General features: G+C 45.2%; 1 protein-coding gene across 1 annotated transcript in view; it reads right to left on the reverse strand.

Annotated features, from left to right (window-relative positions):
* Positions 1 to 3,109: 3,109 nt before the first annotated feature.
* Positions 3,110 to 20,933, reverse strand: part of LOC306928737 (complement factor I-like) — a gene marked incomplete at its 5' end in the record, with an annotated part of 43,774 nt that continues 25,950 nt past the window's right edge. Inside the window, 8 exons of the mRNA XM_079509010.1 lie at positions 3,110 to 3,237; positions 7,221 to 7,369; positions 8,893 to 8,994; positions 13,710 to 13,885; positions 14,501 to 14,605; positions 17,466 to 17,569; positions 17,981 to 18,123; positions 19,516 to 19,533. Coding sequence (XP_079365136.1) covers positions 3,169 to 3,237; positions 7,221 to 7,369; positions 8,893 to 8,994; positions 13,710 to 13,885; positions 14,501 to 14,605; positions 17,466 to 17,569; positions 17,981 to 18,123; positions 19,516 to 19,533 — 866 coding nt within the window. The 3' untranslated portion in view covers positions 3,110 to 3,168. The remainder of the gene's footprint in view (positions 3,238 to 7,220; positions 7,370 to 8,892; positions 8,995 to 13,709; positions 13,886 to 14,500; positions 14,606 to 17,465; positions 17,570 to 17,980; positions 18,124 to 19,515; positions 19,534 to 20,933) is intronic.

A 20,933-nucleotide genomic window follows, 5' to 3' on the forward strand; every position in this document is an offset into this window, starting at 1 on the left:
ACTGGATTGCATGGAGGATTTTTTTGTGTTGTGGAAGGCAGCACTAGCACTGCTGGATTATGGGTAACTATGTAGTTCTTTTGACCTGTGTCAGCAAGTCAAAATAGTGTTGGCTCACAGAAAGATGACTACAACAAAAATGGGTGCTTCTGTTCTTTTGGTTGGAACTTGGCAGCGCGACCAACGTCATTCACACTCCTGCACACTCCCGTTAACTTTCATTCCCGTCCCGTCCCGATCACGGGATAATTAAAAATATTAATCCCATCCCGCGGGAATCCCGCGGGAATCCCGTGTCCCGCAGGAGTCCCGACAAAATGTCAGTCTCTAATCCAAACAACCATTTGAATTTCAAGAATCCAAGTATATCGAAATGAAAACGGCAACATTGACTTTGTATCGTATCGTTTTTGCAATGCAAATGATCGGTATCAATTTACAATTTCAATTTACAATTTAGGCATTTATCAGACGCTCTTAATCCAGAGCGATTTACATTAAGCAAGAACAAAAAAGCATGGCAATACACCACGTATATAAAAAAAAAGTAGTTATCATGAAACATGCGTAAGCTAAGAACGTAACAGTGGAATATAATGAAACTATACATGTATATAAACTATACATATATATACTATAAAGTGCTATGACTACATAAAGTGCTATCTAAGGGGCTAGGGTAAGTGCTACAGGTATCGAATCGTTTTGCAATGCAAATAATTGTTTGTATCAATGCTGTTTTTGTGCGTCGCATTTAGCAATTTTAAGAAGAAAAAAGAAAAAGAGTGGGTTTAATTACTTAGTTTAATATAATGTCTGTGTTTTCCAGAGAATCACTGTTTACTTATTTAAATCCAAATTCATACATTTTCCCTTTAAAAAACAGCACTATCCACATCACACTGATTTCATTTATTTACTAAATTGTTATTGCATCGATTTCAAATCATTGAATCGCCATAATGAACCAATATCGTCAACCATGTATCGTATCGTCAACCATGTATCGTATCGTCAACCATGTATCGTGATATGTATCGTATCGCTGTTGAAATGTATCGTTACACCCCTACTATAATGACTCCTTCCTTACAGGTAACTGTTACTCCATAGAGAACTATTTCTGTATTATAGATTATGGCTTCTTTAGCTACTTCATTATGTCTGTTGACTTGATCAATGACTGTTACTTTATACCACCGCTTCTAACCTTTTTTTTAAAAAGATTTTCTAGGAGCCATGAATTGAATTATTGTAATATTTTGGTCAATAAAATTAATGGGCTGTCACTGGTTGTAATGTGATTGATTGACGGGCACAGGGGAGGAACTGGTTCACTCAAGAAGGTGGCCTGTTCACCTGTTCACCTGTCTGACACACAGTGAGATAGAGAAGGTGGCCTGTTCACCTGTCTGACACACAGTGAGAGAGAGAGGGTGTGTGTTCACCTGTCTGACACACAGTGAGAGAGAGAGGGTGTGTGTTCACCTGTCTGACACACAGTGAGAGAGAGAGGGTGTGTGTTCACCTGTCTGACACACAGTGAGAGAGAGGGGGTGTGTGTTCACCTGTCTGACACACAGTGAGAGAGAGGGGGTGTGTGTTCACCTGTCTGACACACAGTGAGAGAGAGAGGGTGTGTGTTCACCTGTCTGACACACAGTGAGAGAGAGAGGGTGGCCTGTTCACCTGTCTGACACACAGTGAGAGAGAGAGGGTGTGTGTTCACCTGTCTGACACACAGTGAGATAGAGAAGGTGGCCTGTTCACCTGTCTGACACACAGTGAGAGAGAGAGGGTGTGTGTTCACCTGTCTGACACACAGTGAGAGAGAGAGGGTGTGTGTTCACCTGTCTGACACACAGTGAGAGAGAGGGGGTGTGTGTTCACCTGTCTGACACACAGTGAGAGAGAGGGGGTGGCCTGTTCACCTGTCTGACAGCGAATTCCTTTTGTTTGTGGACACGGGTTGAGTTGACGCTCATGAATAAAGTTTGATGAATCCTCTCGTAGCTGTCATTTGGAACATGTTCACATGTGATCACCATAATGTCAACAATATGACATGTTCACATGTGATCACCAGGGAAATGTTAGTCTGGCGTTACCAGACTGGTATCTCTCGCAATGTCCAAATGCTTTCATCATACAGTCTGGACCAACGGAAGAGCTATGAGTAAAATACAAAGCGGAAGTGGAGCTTCCGTTTCATCTTTACAGTTGCGGAAATGTATTCTAATATAAATATAAATCATCTAAGCATATATAGCTTGTTCCTTAGCAGAAAAGAAACGGAAATGGCAGCTTCCTTACTCAGCTCATGGGGCTGTAGTTCCAGACTCTATGTAGCACATTGTGGAATAGTTGCCTGGCTACGCTACGAGACTAGGGAAATGTCAACAATATGAGATGTACTGGAAAAAACACCCAATAAATACCACTTCCTGTAACACTTCCTGTTTTGATTTCACCTCCAAAAGTCACTTCCTCTTGTGTGATATTATTAATTTGATGCTGATCTGAAAGTGTGTTTCTTGACTCCTTGTAATGGTAAAAAAAATACATGTATTTGTTGTTTTTGGTAGTGGTGGCTAGGCTAGGTGGCTAGGCATCTCATATTACAAAATGAGTTGCCTAATGATAAGAAAGCTAAATGTATTTTTATTTGATACTGAATGATTTCCAAGTTAAAATTCCAGATTTGATGATTATATGAAACAGAAACGTTTTGACGTATGACAAGTAGAGAGGTGTGAAATTAAATGAAATGATTACTATATTTACCAACCCTAACCCCCTAAGCTCAAGAACTTGTTTCCAGCCAGGCCCTGCTCATAGAACACATTTCATCGTAGTGGTTCAATGCCTTGTTCAAGGGCACTTCAGCGGTGGTAATTTTAACGTGTCGGACAGCTGATTCGAACTAGCGACCTTCCGGTATCAAGACCGCTCCGCTATCCGTTCGGCCACCGCTGCCACCGGCCACCGCTGTCATCAAAGGTGTAATAAAACTCATGTATTCCTATTTAAAATAAAGCCATGGTGACTAGTTGTGGCTTTCAGATTGGATACTATTCTTTATTATGAAGCTTTATTGTGTTACATCCATCAGATGTTGTATTTGGAGATCAGATGTTGTATTTGGAGATCAGATGTTGTATTTGGAGATCAGATGTTATATCTGGAGACAGCGGGCCATCCTGTTTTAAGTCTGATCCACTCAAAGTAGTGAGCCACCTGAGAGGGAGAGAGAGAGAGAGAGAGAGAGAGAGGGAGAGGGAGGGAGAGAGAGAGAGGGAGAGAGAGAGAGAGAGAGAGAGAGAGAGAGAGAGAGAGAGAGAGGGAGGGAGGGAGAGAGAGAGAGGAGAGGGAGAGAGAGGGAGAGAGTGAGAGAGGGAGAGAGAGAGGGAGGAAGAGAGAGAGAGGGAGAGGGAGAGAGAGAGAGAGAGAGAGAGGGAGAGGGAGAGAGAGAGAGGGAGAGGGAGAGGAAGGGAGAGAGAGGGAGAGGGAGGGAGAGAGAGAGAGGGAGAGAGAGGGAGGGAGAGAGAGAGGGAGGAGAGGAGATAGAGCGAGAGAGGGAGAGAGAGAGAGGGAAGGAGGGAGAGGGGGAGAGGGAGAGGGAGAGGAAGGGAGAGAGAGGGAGAGAGAGAGGGAGAGGGGAGGGAGAGAGAGAGGGAGAGAGAGGGAGGGAGAGAGAGAGGGAGAGAGATAGAGAGAGAGGGAGAGAGAGAGGGAAGGAGGGAGAGGGAGGGAGAGAGAGAGAGAGAGAGAGAGAGAAAGGGGAGGGAGGGAGAGAGAGAGAGACAGAGATAGAGAGACAGAGGTAGAGAGAGATACAGAGGTAGAGAGAGAGAGAGACAGAGGGAGAGAGGGAGGGAGAGAGGGAGAGAGAGAGATACAGAGGTAGAGAGAGAGAGACAGACAGACAGAGAGAGAGAGATAATTATTATTATTATTATTTTCATCATGACTAAATGTCTTATAGCAGAAGTTCCCAACAGTGTTGTTTTCGTCGACTAAAACTATGACGAAAAATGGTTGTGGACTACCTTTTTCCACTGATGAAAACTAAATGAAAACTAAGCTAAGCTACTAAAACCAAGACTAAATATACGGACAATTTCGTCAACAGATAATACAGACTAAAATGTCAGTAAGGGACTAGTGGACAAGACATCCAGTATAAGTCATTTTACAATGAGTTGCATGCTGAACATAGCAGATCTACAATGAGTTGCATGCTGAACATAGCAGATCTACAAGCTCACAACGCTGCGACTCGCCATTACGACGGCATCGAGGCCCTCCAAAATACATTTAGTTCGACTAAATCAACTAGATTCAGTCGACTGAAATCTTATGATATTTAGTCGATTAAAACTAGCCTAACACCAAAACGTTCCAGGTGACTAAAATGTGACTAAAACTAAATTAAAACTATTCAAGAGACTATGACTAAAACTAAAATCTAAATGTGCTGCCAAGAACAACTCTGGTTCCCAACCACTGTACTAGTACTGGTACTTGAGCCCCCTCTGGTGGTACACAGAGGAGTCGCCCCAAAAAAGGAGAATATATAGACAAAATAATTAAATATTGATATGACTACAGGTAGTTCTTCTGACCAAGCGATTGGTTGAAAGAGGCTCTCCAGCTGTGCTGAAATGAGCACGACATCACACCTAGCCGTTAATAGAAGATTTGAGAACGGATTCATCACGTTAGAAATATCATCAGTTGAGCTGATTAGTGATTAGACAGAGTTTTGTCAGAGCAGCAGCATTATTGGCTTCTAGGAATGGAACACAAAGGGCAGGTCTACGCTGCTGTATTTTAACATCAGTTATTATAGGAATGGAACACAAAGGGCAGGTCTACGCTGCTGTATTTTAACATCAGTTATTATAGGAATGGAACACAAAGGGCAGGTCTACGCTGCTGTATTTTAACATCAGTTATTATAGGAATGGAACACAAAGGGCAGGTCTACGCTGCTGTATTTTAACATCAGTTATTATAGGAATGGAACACAAAGGGCAGGTCTACGCTGCTGTATTTTAACATCGGTTATTATAGGAATGGAACACAAAGGGCAGGTCTACGCTGCTGTATTTTAACATCGGTTATTATAGGAATGGAACACAAAGGGCAGGTCTACGCTGCTGTATTTTAACATCAGTTATTATAGGAATGGAACACAAAGGGCAGGTCTACGCTGCTGTATTTTAACATCAGTTATTATAGGAATGGAACACAAAGGGCAGGTCTACGCTGCTGTATTTTAACATCAGTTATTATAGGAATGGAACACAAAGGGCAGGTCTACGCTGCTGTATTTTAACATCAGTTATTATAGGAATGGAACACAAAGGGCAGGTCTACGCTGCTGTATTTTAACATCGGTTATTATAGGAATGGAACACAAAGGGCAGGTCTACGCTGCTGTATTTTAACATCGGTTATTATAGGAATGGAACACAAAGGGCAGGTCTACGCTGCTGTATTTTAACATCGGTTATTATAGGAATGGAACACAAAGGGCAGGTCTACGCTGCTGTATTTTAACATCGGTTATTATAGGAATGGAACACAAAGGGCAGGTCTACGCTGCTGTATTTTAACATCAGTTATTATAGGAATGGAACACAAAGGGCTGGTCTACGCTGCTGTATTTTAACATCAGTTATTATAGGAATGGAACACAAAGGGCAGGTCTACGCTGCTGTATTTTAACATCAGTTATTATAGGAATGGAACACAAAGGGCAGGTCTACGCTGCTGTATTTTAACATCAGTTATTATAGGAATGGAACACAAAGGGCAGGTCTACGCTGCTGTATTTTAACATCGGTTATTATAGGAATGGAACACAAAGGGCAGGTCTACGCTGCTGTATTTTAACATCGGTTATTATAGGAATGGAACACAAAGGGCAGGTCTACGCTGCTGTATTTTAACATCGGTTATTATAGGAATGGAACACAAAGGGCAGGTCTACGCTGCTGTATTTTAACATCAGTTATTATAGGAATGGAACACAAAGGGCTGGTCTACGCTGCTGTATTTTAACATCAGTTATTATAGGAATGGAACACAAAGGGCAGGTCTACGCTGCTGTATTTTAACATCAGTTATTATAGGAATGGAACACAAAGGGCAGGTCTACGCTGCTGTATTTTAACATCAGTTATTATAGGAATGGAACACAAAGGGCAGGTCTACGCTGCTGTATTTTAACATCAGTTATTATAGGAATGGAACACAAAGGGCAGGTCTACGCTGCTGTATTTTAACATCGGTTATTATAGGAATGGAACACAAAGGGCAGGTCTACGCTGCTGTATTTTAACATCGGTTATTATAGGAATGGAACACAAAGGGCAGGTCTACGCTGCTGTATTTTAACATCGGTTATTATAGGAATGGAACACAAAGGGCAGGTCTACGCTGCTGTATTTTAACATCGGTTATTATAGGAATGGAACACAAAGGGCAGGTCTACGCTGCTGTATTTTAACATCAGTTATTATAGGAATGGAACACAAAGGGCTGGTCTACGCTGCTGTATTTTAACATCAGTTATTATAGGAATGGAACACAAAGGGCAGGTCTACGCTGCTGTATTTTAACATCAGTTATTATAGGAATGGAACACAAAGGGCAGGTCTACGCTGCTGTATTTTAACATCAGTTATTATAGGAATGGAACACAAAGGGCAGGTCTACGCTGCTGTATTTTAACATCGGTTATTATAGGAATGGAACACAAAGGGCAGGTCTACGCTGCTGTATTTTAACATCGGTTATTATAGGAATGGAACACAAAGGGCAGGTCTACGCTGCTGTATATGTGCGTGCGTGCGTGCGTGCGTGCGTGCGTGCGTGCGTGCGTGCGTGCGTGCGTGCAATCACTGCACGTGTGTGTTAGCTTGTAGGTCTGCTATTTTTGAAAAATCGTGAAAATGTGGCACGGATCTTTGAATGTATATTCTTTCACAGCGAACGTTTTAACTCAAATCTTTGCTTCTGGGGGGGTCCCTGGAACAACATATTTTCAGATGGGGGTCGGCGGCCAAATACATATAATTTTTGGGGGTCCTTGACATGAAATATTGAGCACCACTGATACAGAAACATGAGGTATTTCAGAAACCTCTCAGGATTTAGAAGATTTTTTTTTAAAATGTTGACGTCAGGTCTAAATGGGCCAACAGGGTTACCTGTGTGTAGACTCCAGGGAAGTTGACCGCTCCACACGTCTCCCCCCAGCTGACGATCCCCCACAGGTAGGACACTCCCAGGTGGTCCTCACACACCAGGGGACCCCCGCTGTCCCCCTGGCACGAGTCCACACTGCCGTCCAGATCACCTGAACACAAACATGCATTATAGTCCAGTAATAATGTTATTTGACCTCTAACTAATTGCAAAAAAAAACCAAACTCAACTGATTTTGCAAAATGTGATGATGTCAGCTATGGCCAAATTTAGCCCAATGAGGAATGCTTGGAATGGATTCAGCATCATGAAAACCCCCTAGTTTGATATGTCACATGCTACTCTAAGCATAAGGAGATTTAGAAAAGATTACCTTATAATAGGATGTCAATGGTGGCCATACTGTACAGGCCATTTTCAATACTTTCCCCTCAGACAATTCCAGGCAACTTTTTTTTCTGTTGTTCAGGATATATTGAAGATGCAAAATCAGCTGAGTTCGTTTTTTTTGCAATTAGTTAGAGGTTGATCCTGTATTTTCCATAGATTTCCTGTACTATTACTAACACACTGCATTACTCTGAGTCTAGTCTGGCGTTACCAGACTGTGGCCTCTCTGTTTCCAAACGCTTCCATCATACAGTCTGGAGCAGCGGAGGAGCTGTCATGAGTAAACTATAAAGCGGAAGTGGAGCCTCCTCGCCACTTCCGTTTCGTCTTTACAGTCGCGCACATTTATCCTAATATAAATAGAAAACATCTAAGCGTGTATAGCTTGTTGCTTAGCAGAAACGGAAATAAAAAAATAACCTCTAAAGATATTTTAAAATATATTTTCGTGAGCTTCCGTTACTACTCAGCTCATGGGGCTGTAGGTCCAGACTCTATATAGCATTCCTTACTCAGCTCATGGGGCTGTAGGTCCAGCTCATGGGGCTGTAGGTCCAGCTCATGGGGCTGTAGGTCCAGACTCTATATAGCATTCCTTACTCAGCTCATGGGGCTGTAGGTCCAGACTCTATATAGCATTCCTTACTCAGCTCATGGGGCTGTAGGTCCAGACTCTATATAGCATTCCTTACTCAGCTCATGGGGCTGTAGGTCTAGACTCTATATAGCATTCCTTACTCAGCTCATGGGGCTGTAGGTCTAGACTCTATATAGCATTCCTTACTCAGCTCATGGGGGCTGTAGTTCCAGACTCTATATAGCATTCCTTAATCAGCTCATGGGGCTGCAGGTCTAGACTATATAGCATTCCTTACTCAGCTCATGGGGCTGTAGGTCTAGACTCTATATAGCATTCCTTACTCAGCTCATGGGGCTGTAGGTCCAGACTCTATATAGCATTCCTTACTCAGCTCATGGGGCTGTAGGTCTAGACTATATAGCATTCGGAGATTGTGGAATAGTTGTCTGGCTACGCAAGACTAACCCTGAACACCAACACTCTGGTCTGAAGCTTCCTACCTGCACACATCATTCCAGGTCTGAAGCTTCCTACCTGCACACATCATTCCAGGTCTGAAGCTTCCTACCTGCACACATCATTCCAGGCATGAAGCTTCCTACCTGCACACATCATTCCAGGCATGAAGCTTCCTACCTGCACACATCATTCCAGGCATGAAGCTTCCTACCTGCACACATCATTCCAGGCATGAAGCTTCCTACCTGCACACATCATTCCAGGCATGAAGCGCTGTTTGTAGTATCTCTGACAGTCTGGGATGAGAAACACGTTGGCCCACAGCAACACGTCAGCTCCCTTCCCCGCTGAGCGCACGCACGCACACACACACACACACGCACGCACACACGCACGCACGCACGCACGCACGCACGCACGCACACGCACGCACATGCACATGCACATGCACACACACACACACACACAAAATAAAAACTAAGACTAAATATATTGACAATTTCGTCAACAAATATAAACTAGACATACATAGGCCAATGTAGGTCTATGTAGGTTTCACCCTCCATTAGACAGGTATCAACCTTTTTTCGTACCTTTGTTGCGTATCCATAGAGATGCTACATGAGGTATATTCGTACCTTTGTTGCGTCTCCATAGAGAAGCTACAGGGGGTATTTTCGTACCTTTGTCGCGTCTCCATAGAGATGCTACAGGGGGTATTTCCGTACCTTTGTCGCGTCTCCATAGAGATGCTACAGGGGGTATTTTCGTACCTTTGTTGCGTCTCCATAGAGATGCTACATGAGGTATATTCGTACCTTTGTCGCGTCTCCATAGAGATGCTACAGGGGGTATTTCCGTACCTTTGTTGCGTCTCCATAGAGATGCTACAGGGGGTATTTCCGTACCTTTGTTGCGTCTCCATAGAGATACTACAGGGGGTATTTTCGTACCTTTGTCGCGTCTCCATAGAGATGCTACAGGGGGTATTTTCGTAACTTTGTCGCGTCTCCATAGAGATGCTACATGAGGTATATTGGTACCTTTGTTGCGTCTCCATAGAGATGCTACGGGGGGTATTTTCGTACCTTTGTCGCGTCTCCATAGAGATGCTACAGGGGGTATTTCCGTACCTTTGTTGCGTCTCCATAGAGATGCTACAGGGGGTATTTTCGTACCTTTGTCGCGTCTCCATAGAGATGCTACAGGGGGTATTTTCGTACCTTTGTTGCGTCTCCATAGAGATGCTACATGAGGTATATTCGTACCTTTGTCGCGTCTCCATAGAGATGCTACAGGGGGTATTTCCGTACCTTTGTTGCGTCTCCATAGAGATGCTACAGGGGGTATTTCCGTACCTTTGTTGCGTCTCCATAGAGATACTACAGGGGGTATTTTCGTACCTTTGTCGCGTCTCCATAGAGATGCTACAGGGGGTATTTTCGTACCTTTGTCGCGTCTCCATAGAGATGCTACAGGGGGTATTTTCGTACCTTTGTTGCGTCTCCATAGAGATGCTACAGGGGGTATTTTCGTACCTTTGTCGCGTCTCCATAGAGATGCTACAGGGGGTATTTTCGTACCTTTGTCGCGTCTCCATAGAGATGCTACAGGGGGTATTTCCGTAACTTTGTTGCGTCTCCATAGAGATGCTACAGGGGGTATATTGGTACCTTTGTTGCGTCTCCATAGAGATGCTACGGGGGGTATTTTCGTACCTTTGTCGCGTCTCCATAGAGATGCTACAGGGGGTATTTCCGTACCTTTGTTGCGTCTCCATAGAGATGCTACAGGGGGTATTTTCGTACCTTTGTCGCGTCTCCATAGAGATGCTACAGGGGGTATTTTCGTACCTTTGTTGCGTCTCCATAGAGATGCTACATGAGGTATATTCGTACCTTTGTCGCGTCTCCATAGAGATGCTACAGGGGGTATTTCCGTACCTTTGTTGCGTCTCCATAGAGATGCTACAGGGGGTATTTCCGTACCTTTGTTGCGTCTCCATAGAGATACTACAGGGGGTATTTTCGTACCTTTGTCGCGTCTCCATAGAGATGCTACAGGGGGTATTTTCGTACCTTTGTCGCGTCTCCATAGAGATGCTACAGGGGGTATTTTCGTACCTTTGTTGCGTCTCCATAGAGATGCTACAGGGGGTATTTTCGTACCTTTGTCGCGTCTCCATAGAGATGCTACAGGGGGTATTTCCGTACCTTTGTCGCGTCTCCATAGAGATGCTACAGGGGGTATTTCCGTAACTTTGTTGCGTCTCCATAGAGATGCTACAGGGGGTATTTTCGTACCTTTGTCGCGTCTCCATAGAGATGCTACAGAGGGTATTTCCGTACCTTTGTTGCGTCTCCATAGAGATGCTACAGGGGGTATTTTCGTACCTTTGTCGCGTCTCCATAGAGATGCTACAGGGGGTATTTTCGTACCTTTGTTGCGTCTCCATAGAGATGCTACATGAGGTATATTCGTACCTTTGTCGCGTCTCCATAGAGATGCTACAGGGGGTATTTCCGTACCTTTGTCGCGTCTCCATAGAGATGCTACAGGGGGTATTTCCGTACCTTTGTTGCGTCTCCATAGAGATACTACAGGGGGTATTTTCGTACCTTTGTCGCGTCTCCATAGAGATGCTACAGGGGGTATTTCCGTACCTTTGTCGCGTCTCCATAGAGATGCTACAGGAGGTATTTTCGTACCTTTGTTGCGTCTCCATAGAGATGCTACAGGGGGTATTTCCGTAACTTTGTTGCGTCTCCATAGAGATGCTACAGGGGGTATTTCCGTACCTTTGTTGCGTCTCCATAGAGATGCTACAGGGGGTATTTCCGTAACTTTGTTGCGTCTCCATAGAGATACTACAGGAGGTATTTTCATACCTTTGTTGCGTCTCCATAGAGATGCTACAGGGGGTATTTCCGTACCTTTGTCGCGTCTCCATAGAGATGCTACAGGGGGTATTTCCGTACCTTTGTCGCGTCTCCATAGAGATGCTACAGGGGGTATTTCCGTAACTTTGTTGCGTCTCCATAGAGATGCTACAGGGGGTATTTCCGTACCTTTGTTGCGTCTCCATAGAGATGCTACAGGGGGTATTTCCGTACCTTTGTTGCGTCTCCATAGAGATACTACAGGGGGTATTTTCGTACCTTTGTCGCGTCTCCATAGAGATGCTACAGGGGGTATTTTCGTACCTTTGTCGCGTCTCCATAGAGAGGCTACAGGGGGTATTTTCGTACCTTTGTTGCGTCTCCATAGAGATGCTACAGGGGGTATTTTCGTACCTTTGTCGCGTCTCCATAGAGATGCTACAGGGGGTATTTCCGTACCTTTGTCGCGTCTCCATAGAGATGCTACAGGGGGTATTTCCGTAACTTTGTTGCGTCTCCATAGAGATGCTACAGGGGGTATTTTCGTACCTTTGTCGCGTCTCCATAGAGATGCTACAGAGGGTATTTCCGTACCTTTGTTGCGTCTCCATAGAGATGCTACAGGGGGTATTTTCGTACCTTTGTTGCGTCTCCATAGAGATGCTACAGGGGGTATTTTCGTACCTTTGTCGCGTCTCCATAGAGATGCTACAGGGGGTATTTTCGTACCTTTGTTGCGTCTCCATAGAGATGCTACATGAGGTATATTCGTACCTTTGTCGCGTCTCCATAGAGATGCTACAGGGGGCATTTCCGTACCTTTGTTGCGTCTCCATAGAGATGCTACAGGGGGTATTTCCGTAACTTTGTTGCGTCTCCATAGAGATGCTACAGGGGGTATTTCCGTACCTTTGTTGCGTCTCCATAGAGATGCTACAGGGGGTATTTCCGTACCTTTGTTGCGTCTCCATAGAGATACTACAGGGGGTATTTTCGTACCTTTGTCGCGTCTCCATAGAGATGCTACAGGGGGTATTTTCGTACCTTTGTCGCGTCTCCATAGAGATGCTACAGGGGGTATTTTCGTACCTTTGTTGCGTCTCCATAGAGATGCTACAGGGGGTATTTTCGTACCTTTGTCGCGTCTCCATAGAGATGCTACAGGGGGTATTTCCGTACCTTTGTCGCGTCTCCATAGAGATGCTACAGGGGGTATTTCCGTAACTTTGTTGCGTCTCCATAGAGATGCTACAGGGGGTATTTTCGTACCTTTGTCGCGTCTCCATAGAGATGCTACAGAGGGTATTTCCGTACCTTTGTCGCGTCTCCATAGAGATGCTACAGGGGGTATTTCCGTACCTTTGTTGCGTCTCCATAGAGATGCTACAGGGGGTATTTTCGTACCTTTGTCGCGTCTCCATAGAGATGCTACAGGGGGTATTTTCGTACCTTTGTTGCGTCTCCATAGAGATGCTACATGAGGTATATTCGTACCTTTGTCGCGTCTCCATAGAGATGCTACAGGGGGCATTTCCGTACCTTTGTTGCGTCTCCATAGAGATGCTACAGGGGGTATTTCCGTACCTTTGTTGCGTCTCCATAGAGATACTACAGGGGGTATTTTCGTACCTTTGTCGCGTCTCCATAGAGATGCTACAGGGGATATTTCCGTACCTTTGTTGCGTCTCCATAGAGATGCTACAGGGGGTAATTCCGTACCTTTGTTGCGTCTCCATAGAGATGCTACAGGGGGTATTTCCGTACCTTTGTTGCGTCTCCATAGAGATGCTACAGGGGGTAATTCCGTAGCCTGGCTAATAAGCCAGACTAATATCACACAACACTGTCGCGGTATATCAGTCTGGGCTGGCTCCACTTGGATTTCATTTCCCGGGGAACATTTTCTCTTTGACGCAATTGGTCAGAGCTACTGTCAGTCAAAAGTCTCAAGCATTGAACGTCACTGTACCAAAGCCCGCCTATATTGCATACCGTGTCCCGATTGGTCCGACCTGTTCTCTGCTGTAGGAAAGAGGCGTGCTACTGAGCCTCGCCAGACCGTAATCCGCTGGTAGGCAACTTTTTTTTGCCAACGGCTGATTCGGTCTGGTTTATTAACCAGGCTAGTAATTCCGTACCTTTGTTGCGTCTCCATAGAGATGCTACAGGGGGTATTTTCGTACCTTTGTTGCGTCCCCACCCAGAGATGCTACAGGAGTGGTTAGCGTTGAACAGCTCGGTGCTCCAGGGCACACAGACGGCGGTGACCGCTGGGTTGTCCAGGAAACACGTGTCCTTGCCCGGCAGCTTCTCCAACTCCACCAGCGCGATGTCGTTCTCGTACGTAGCGGGGTTGTATCTGGACACCAGAGTATAATAATAACAGTTATTAATAACTCTATTAAATAGAGCGTTGCAGTCCCGCCCCCTTTCATGACGACGCCAGTCCCAGTCCCGCCCCCTTTCATGACGACGCCAGGCCCAGTCCCGCCCCCTTTCATGACGACGCCAGGCCCAGTCCCGCCCCCTTTCATGACGACGCCAGGCCCAGTCCCGCCCACTTTCATGACGACGCCAGGCCCAGGAAATAATTTCCAATGCATTTTTCCTCATAGACAATTTTTTTCCCAAAAGTATTTATTCAAAGACCTTTTAGTTGTGACAACAAACACAATATTTTGGACCAAACAAATAATTATAAAGAACAACAAAAAAAGTGTTTTTTTTCTTCTTTCTAATTATTTGTTCGGCCCAAAACATTGTGTTTGTTGTCATGATTTGTCACGACAAGAGTTGGCTTTGTCCGACAGACAGGTACCTGGGGTGGATGTGACAGACAGGTACCTGGGGTGGATGTGACAGACAGGTACCTAGGGTGGATGTGACAGACAGGTACCTGGGGTGGATGTGACAGACAGGTACCTGGGGTGGATGTGACAGACAGGTACCTGGGGTGGATGTGACAGACAGGTACCTGGGGTGGATGTGGATGGATTCAACTGGTACTATATCCGTTGTTTGCTGGGCTTTCTTCTTCCTCCATAAAGAAATCTTCACAGCAAAAAACCGAGGGTCCTGGCTGGAAATAATAATATTAATATTGTTATTACTTGTGCAAGCAGAGCGCGCAAGTAATAGTTTTCGTTTTCGTATGTCGCCGTTTGATGCGTATGCGCCGTGCCAGCGTATGACGTAATGACTACTTGTGCTTGATATGGCAGTGGTGTCAGATTACATACATGCATACATAGGGGCATTACCTTTAATCCTCCCGACACTAAAACATATCGTCATTACGTCACCATCGCAAACCAATTACACCCTGGCATTGGGTCCTTTAATCCACATCTTTATTACGTCATCATTGAGAGCTAGTTGTACCAGTTATACCCTGACGTCATTATGCTGCTACGATACATACGCATCAAACGGGGCATACGCAAAGTAACCACATACGTCTAATCAACTTACAAATTACATATACATAGAGGCATTTCCTAGAAACTTTTACCATACTTCACAATACTACTTTTTTACCTCCAAAAACTAGGTACGTAGCAAATAGCTAAACCTAATAATTCAATATTTCAAACGTTCTTTCACAGAGAAGCTGAGATTTGACAGTTTGTAGCGGTCGACAGTAGTTGCACGCTCTGCTTGCGCACTAGTAGGCCATTTATGGCCTACTAGTGTGCAACAAGCAAGTAGGCTAGTGTGCAACAAGCAAGTAGGCTAGTGTGCAACAAGCAAGTAGGCTAGTGTGCAACAAGCAAGTAGGCTAGTGTGCAACAAGCAAGTAGGCTAGTGTGCAACAAGCAAGTAGGCTAGTGTGCAACAAGCAAGTAGGCACTGGACAGAGTGCACTTCTAGTTATTATTATTATTACCACCAGTAAGACGCCCTGAGGGAGAGAAGCGACCTCACCCTAAAGGTCGCTGAAACAACAGGTCTGGGAATGTCCATATATGGACTTTTTTTATTGATGTTTTGGGGCCAGGTGGGACATACAATGTGTGCTAATTAGTAAGGCCAGGTGGGGCCTCTGGCCAGCCCAGGTAGGGCCCAGGCCTGTTGAGAACTCTAGTTTCCGCCGGCTTCCGGGCGCGGCTGCACTAATACCTTTGGGGGGTCTAGACTTTAAATGGACAGGTATCAGTCAAAAGGGTTAATAAAAGTGCCTTTCTGTGTGGAGTTAGCATGTTCTCCCCGTGTCCCCTAGGGTAGGTACCCTCACATGTTCTCCCCGTGTCCCCTAGGGTAGGTACCCTCACATGTTCTCCCCGTGTCCCCTAGGGTAGGTACCCTCACATGTTCTCCCCGTGTCCCCTAGGGTAGGTACCCTCACATGTTCTCCCCGTGTCCCCTAGGGTAGGTACCCTCACATGTTCTCCCCGTGTCCCCTACGGTAGGTACCCTCACATGTTCTCCCTGTGTCCCCTAGGGTAGGTACCCTCACATGTTCTCCCCGTGTCCCCTAGGGTAGGTACCCTCACATGTTCTCCCCGTGTCCCCTACGGTAGGTACCCTCACATGTTCTCCCTGTGTCCCCTAGGGTAGGTACCCTCACATGTTCTCCCCGTGTCCCCTAGGGTAGGTACCCTCACATGTTCTCCCCGTGTCCCCTAGGGTAGGTACCCTCATATGTTCTCCCCGTGTCCCCTAGGGTAGGTACCCTCACATGTTCTCCCCGTGTCCCCTAGGGTAGGTACCCTCACATGTTCTCCCCGTGTCCCCTAGGGTAGGTACCCTCACATGTTCTCCCCGTGTCCCCTAGGGTAGGTACCCTCACATGTTCTCCCTGTGTCCCCTAGGGTAGGTACCCTAACATGTTCTCCCTGTGTCCCCTAGGGTAGGTACCCTCACAAAAAACATGCAGTAATCCTGGTCTCTAAACTCCCCTGCCTCCCCCTGGCCAGCCGGGGCGCCTGATGGAGGGGAAAGGAACTGGTTGGAATAACGTGTTACTTGTCAGGTGTAAAGGAGCGATTTGGACTCCTCATGCATGAAGGAAGCATGAGGTCAGTCCGTTGCTCTCCCCATGTTGGGGACACGTCGCACTGTGATGCGTTTGACCTTGTAGATCGGCTATTTTTTGCTACGAAAATAATATGCCATGTGGCCCCTCTGGAGTGATTGTGGAAATATAGTGGCCCTCTGGAGCGATTGTGGAAATATAGTGGCCCTTTGGAGCGATTGTGGAAATATAGTGGCCCTCTGGAGTGAGTGTGGAACTATAGTGGCCCTCTGGAGTGAGTGTGGAACTATAGTGGCCCTCTGGAGTGAGTGTGGAACTATAGTGGCCCTCTGGAGTGAGTGTGGAACTATAGTGGCCCTCTGGGGTGATTGTGGAACTATAGTGACCCTCTGGAGTGAGTGTGGAACTATAGTGGCCCTCTGGAGTGAGTGTGGAACTATAGTGGCCCTCTGGAGTGAGTGTGGAACTATAGTGGCCCTCTGGAGTGAGTGTGGAACTATAGTGGCCCTCTGGAGTGAGTGTGGAAATATAGTGGCCCTCTGGAGTGAGTGTGGAACTATAGTGGCCCTCTGGAGTGAGTGTGGAACTATAGTGGCCCTCTGGAGTGAGTGTGGAAATATAGTGGCCCTCTCCATCATCAAAGTTGCCCACCCCTGTACTAGCCCATTCTGACCTGAGATCAGATTCTAAAAATGTCTTCTACATCCTGACAGTTTTCTGAAAAAGCTATGTTTCTGTGTCAGTGGTTTTTCGATTTTTCAAAAATAGCAGACCTACAAGCTCATAGCGCGCCACCGAGTGGCGCGCTATGAGCTTGTAGATCTGCTATTTTTCAATAGCTAAAGCATAACATAATGCTAACACCAAAAGGGGTTTGTGTGTGTAGTGTACTATAGTGTATACTGGATGTATGTACTGTGGTAGTACTAGTGTATCGTGTATACTGGGTGTATAAGTACGGTACCTGACGCAGTGAGCGGCCGTCAGGACCCAGCAGCCTCCGATGTACGCTCCTCCACAATTTATCTTCCTTCTCTCCTCGATAGCAACCTGCCACTGGATCTGAGTCTACAGACAGACAGACAGACAGACAGACAGACAGACAGACAGACAGACAGACAGACAGACAGACAGACAGACAGACGGTCAGGCGGTCAGGCGGACAGACGGACAGACGGTCAGACGGTCAGACGGTCAGACGGTCAGACGGTCAGACAGACAGACGGACAGACAGACAGACAGACAGACAGACAGACAGACAGACAGACAGACGGTCAGGCGGTCAGGCGGTCAGGCGGTCAGACAGACAGACAGACGGACAGACAGACAGACAGACGGACAGACGGACAGACGGTCAGACGGTCAGACAGACAGACAGACAGACGGTCAGACGGTCAGACAGACAGACAGACAGACAGACAGACAGACAGACAGACAGACAGACAGACAGACAGACAGACAGACAGACAGACAGCTCACTGGTTTTGCTGGTATTCCTCCCACAACTCTTTTAACCCTGGTCGAAGGTCGAATGTTCTCCTCTTCGTCGTCTTCGACATCCTTGTTTGGGATTCCACACGATTCCAACTTTGACTCTATAGCCAGTCTGTTCTTGAGGATCTCTGTAGCACGCACGCACGCACACACACACACACGCACGCACGCACGCACGCACGCACGCACGCACGCACGCACGCACGCACGCACGCACGCACGCACGCACGCACGCACGCACGCACACATGCGCACGCACGCACACGCATGCGCACACACACACACACATATATATATATGGTGTATTTATTGATAGACGATGTAAAACTACATACCAAGGCCCTCATTTATCAACTCGGCGTTCGCCAAAATATAGGTGCACGCCGAAATTACCACAATTTTCGGCATTTACCATTTCCGCAAAACCTTGAACTTGAACGTGAGCCAGGACAAAAATCACGTCAGGTCGGGAGTAGGCTTTGTCCTCAGCTGTGTTTCTGTCGTACACAAGCGGAGCAGCATTGACTGACCTGCTGACAGGCTGTCACAGGCATCTGAACATATGACATGCTGTCACAGGCATCTGAACATATGACATGCTGTCACAGGCATCTGAACATATGACATGCTGTCACAGGCATCTGAACATATGACATGCTGTCACAGGCATCTGAACATATGACATGCTGTCACAGGCATCTGAACATATGACATGCTGTCACAGGCATCTGAACATATGACATGCTGTCACAGGCATCTGAACATATGACAGGCTGTCACAGGCATCTGAACATATGACATGCTGTCACAGGCATCTGAACATATGACAGGCTGTCACAGGCATCTAAACATATGACATGCTGTCACAGGCATCTGAACATATGACATGCTGTCACAGGCATCTGAACATATGACATGCTGTCACAGGCATCTGAACATATGACATGCTGTCACAGGCATCTGAACATATGACAGGCTGTCACAGGCATCTGAACATATGACAGGCTGTCACAGGCATCTGAACATATGACAGGCTGTCACAGGCATCTGAACATATGACATGCTGTCACAGGCATCTGAACATATGACAGGCTGTCACAGGCATCTGAACATATGACAGGCTGTCACAGGCATCTAAACATATGACAGGCTGTCACAGGCATCTGAACATATGACAGGCTGTCACAGGCATCTAAACATATGACAGGCTGTCACAGGCATCTGAACATATGACAGGCTGTCACAGGCATCTAAACATATGACATGCTGTCACAGGCATCTAAACATATGACATGCTGTCACAGGCATCTAAACATATGACATGCTGTCACAGGCATCTAAACATATGTTCTCACTCCTACAATGTACAAAACGAATAATACATGTGAAACAAATATATTTTGTAATGGCATGTCATATGAAATTGGTAGGATATTTCCAAGTGTGCAAGCAATTCAAATCGCGCCCTCCCACCCACCCCCCCTGGAGTAGTTATTTATTATATAACGTAAAATACATACCATGTGTCGGTGAAACCCCTGCAGACAAGGGGGAAAAACAAACAACAACAGAATCATCAGATGTCATATCGCCATACTGTCATATTGTCATATCACCATACCGTCATATTGTCATATCACCATACTGTCATATTGTCATATCACCATACAGTCATATTGTCATATCACCATACAGTCATATTGTCATATCACCATACTGTCATATTGTCATATCACCATACAGTCATATTGTCATATCACCATACAGTCATATTGTCATATCACCATACTGTCATATTGTCATATCACCATACAGTCATATTGTCATATCACCATACAGTCATATTGTCATATCACCATACTGTCATATTGTCATATCACCATACAGTCATATTGTCATATCACCATACAGTCATATTGTCATATCACCATACAGTCATATTGTCATATCACCATACAGTCATATTGTCATATCACCATACTGTCATATTGTCATATCACCATACAGTCATATTGTCATATCACCATACTGTCATATTGTCATATCACCATACAGTCATATTGTCATATCACCATACAGTCATATTGTCATATCACCATACTGTCATATTGTCATATCACCATACAGTCATATTGTCATATCACCATACTGTCATATTGTCATATCACCATACTGTCATATTGTCATATCACCATACAGTCATATTGTCATATCACCATACAGTCATATTGTCATATCACCATACAGTCATATTGTCATATTGTCATATCGCCATACTGTCATATTGTCATATCACCATACAGTCATATTGTCATATCACCATACTGTCATATTGTCATATCACCATACAGTCATATTGTCATATCACCATACTGTCATATTGTCATATCACCATACAGTCATATTGTCATATCACCATACAGTCATATTGTCATATCACCATACAGTCATATTGTCATATCACCATACAGTCATATTGTCATATCACCATACAGTCATATTGTCATATCACCATACAGTCATATTGTCATATAACCATACTGGCATATTGTCATATCACCATACAGTCATATTGTCATATCACCATACTGTCATATTGTCATATCACCATACAGTCATATTGTCATATCACCATACTGTCATATTGTCATATCACCATACAGTCATATTGTCATATCACCATACTGTCATATTGTCATATCACCATACTGTCATATTGTCATATCACCATACTGTCATATTGTCATATCACCATACTGTCATATTGTCATATCACCATACTGTCATATTGTCATATCACCATACAGTCATATTGTCATATCACCGTACTGTCATATTGTCATATCACCATACAGTCATATTGTCATATCGCCACGGTTGGCTCGCGGTGGACATTTTTGTCAGAATGTAATCTTTGCCACACAGGGACACACAGGAC

Source organism: Electrona antarctica (assembly GCF_951216825.1).
Source record: "Electrona antarctica genome assembly, chromosome: 8".
Taxonomy (NCBI): domain Eukaryota; kingdom Metazoa; phylum Chordata; class Actinopteri; order Myctophiformes; family Myctophidae; genus Electrona; species Electrona antarctica.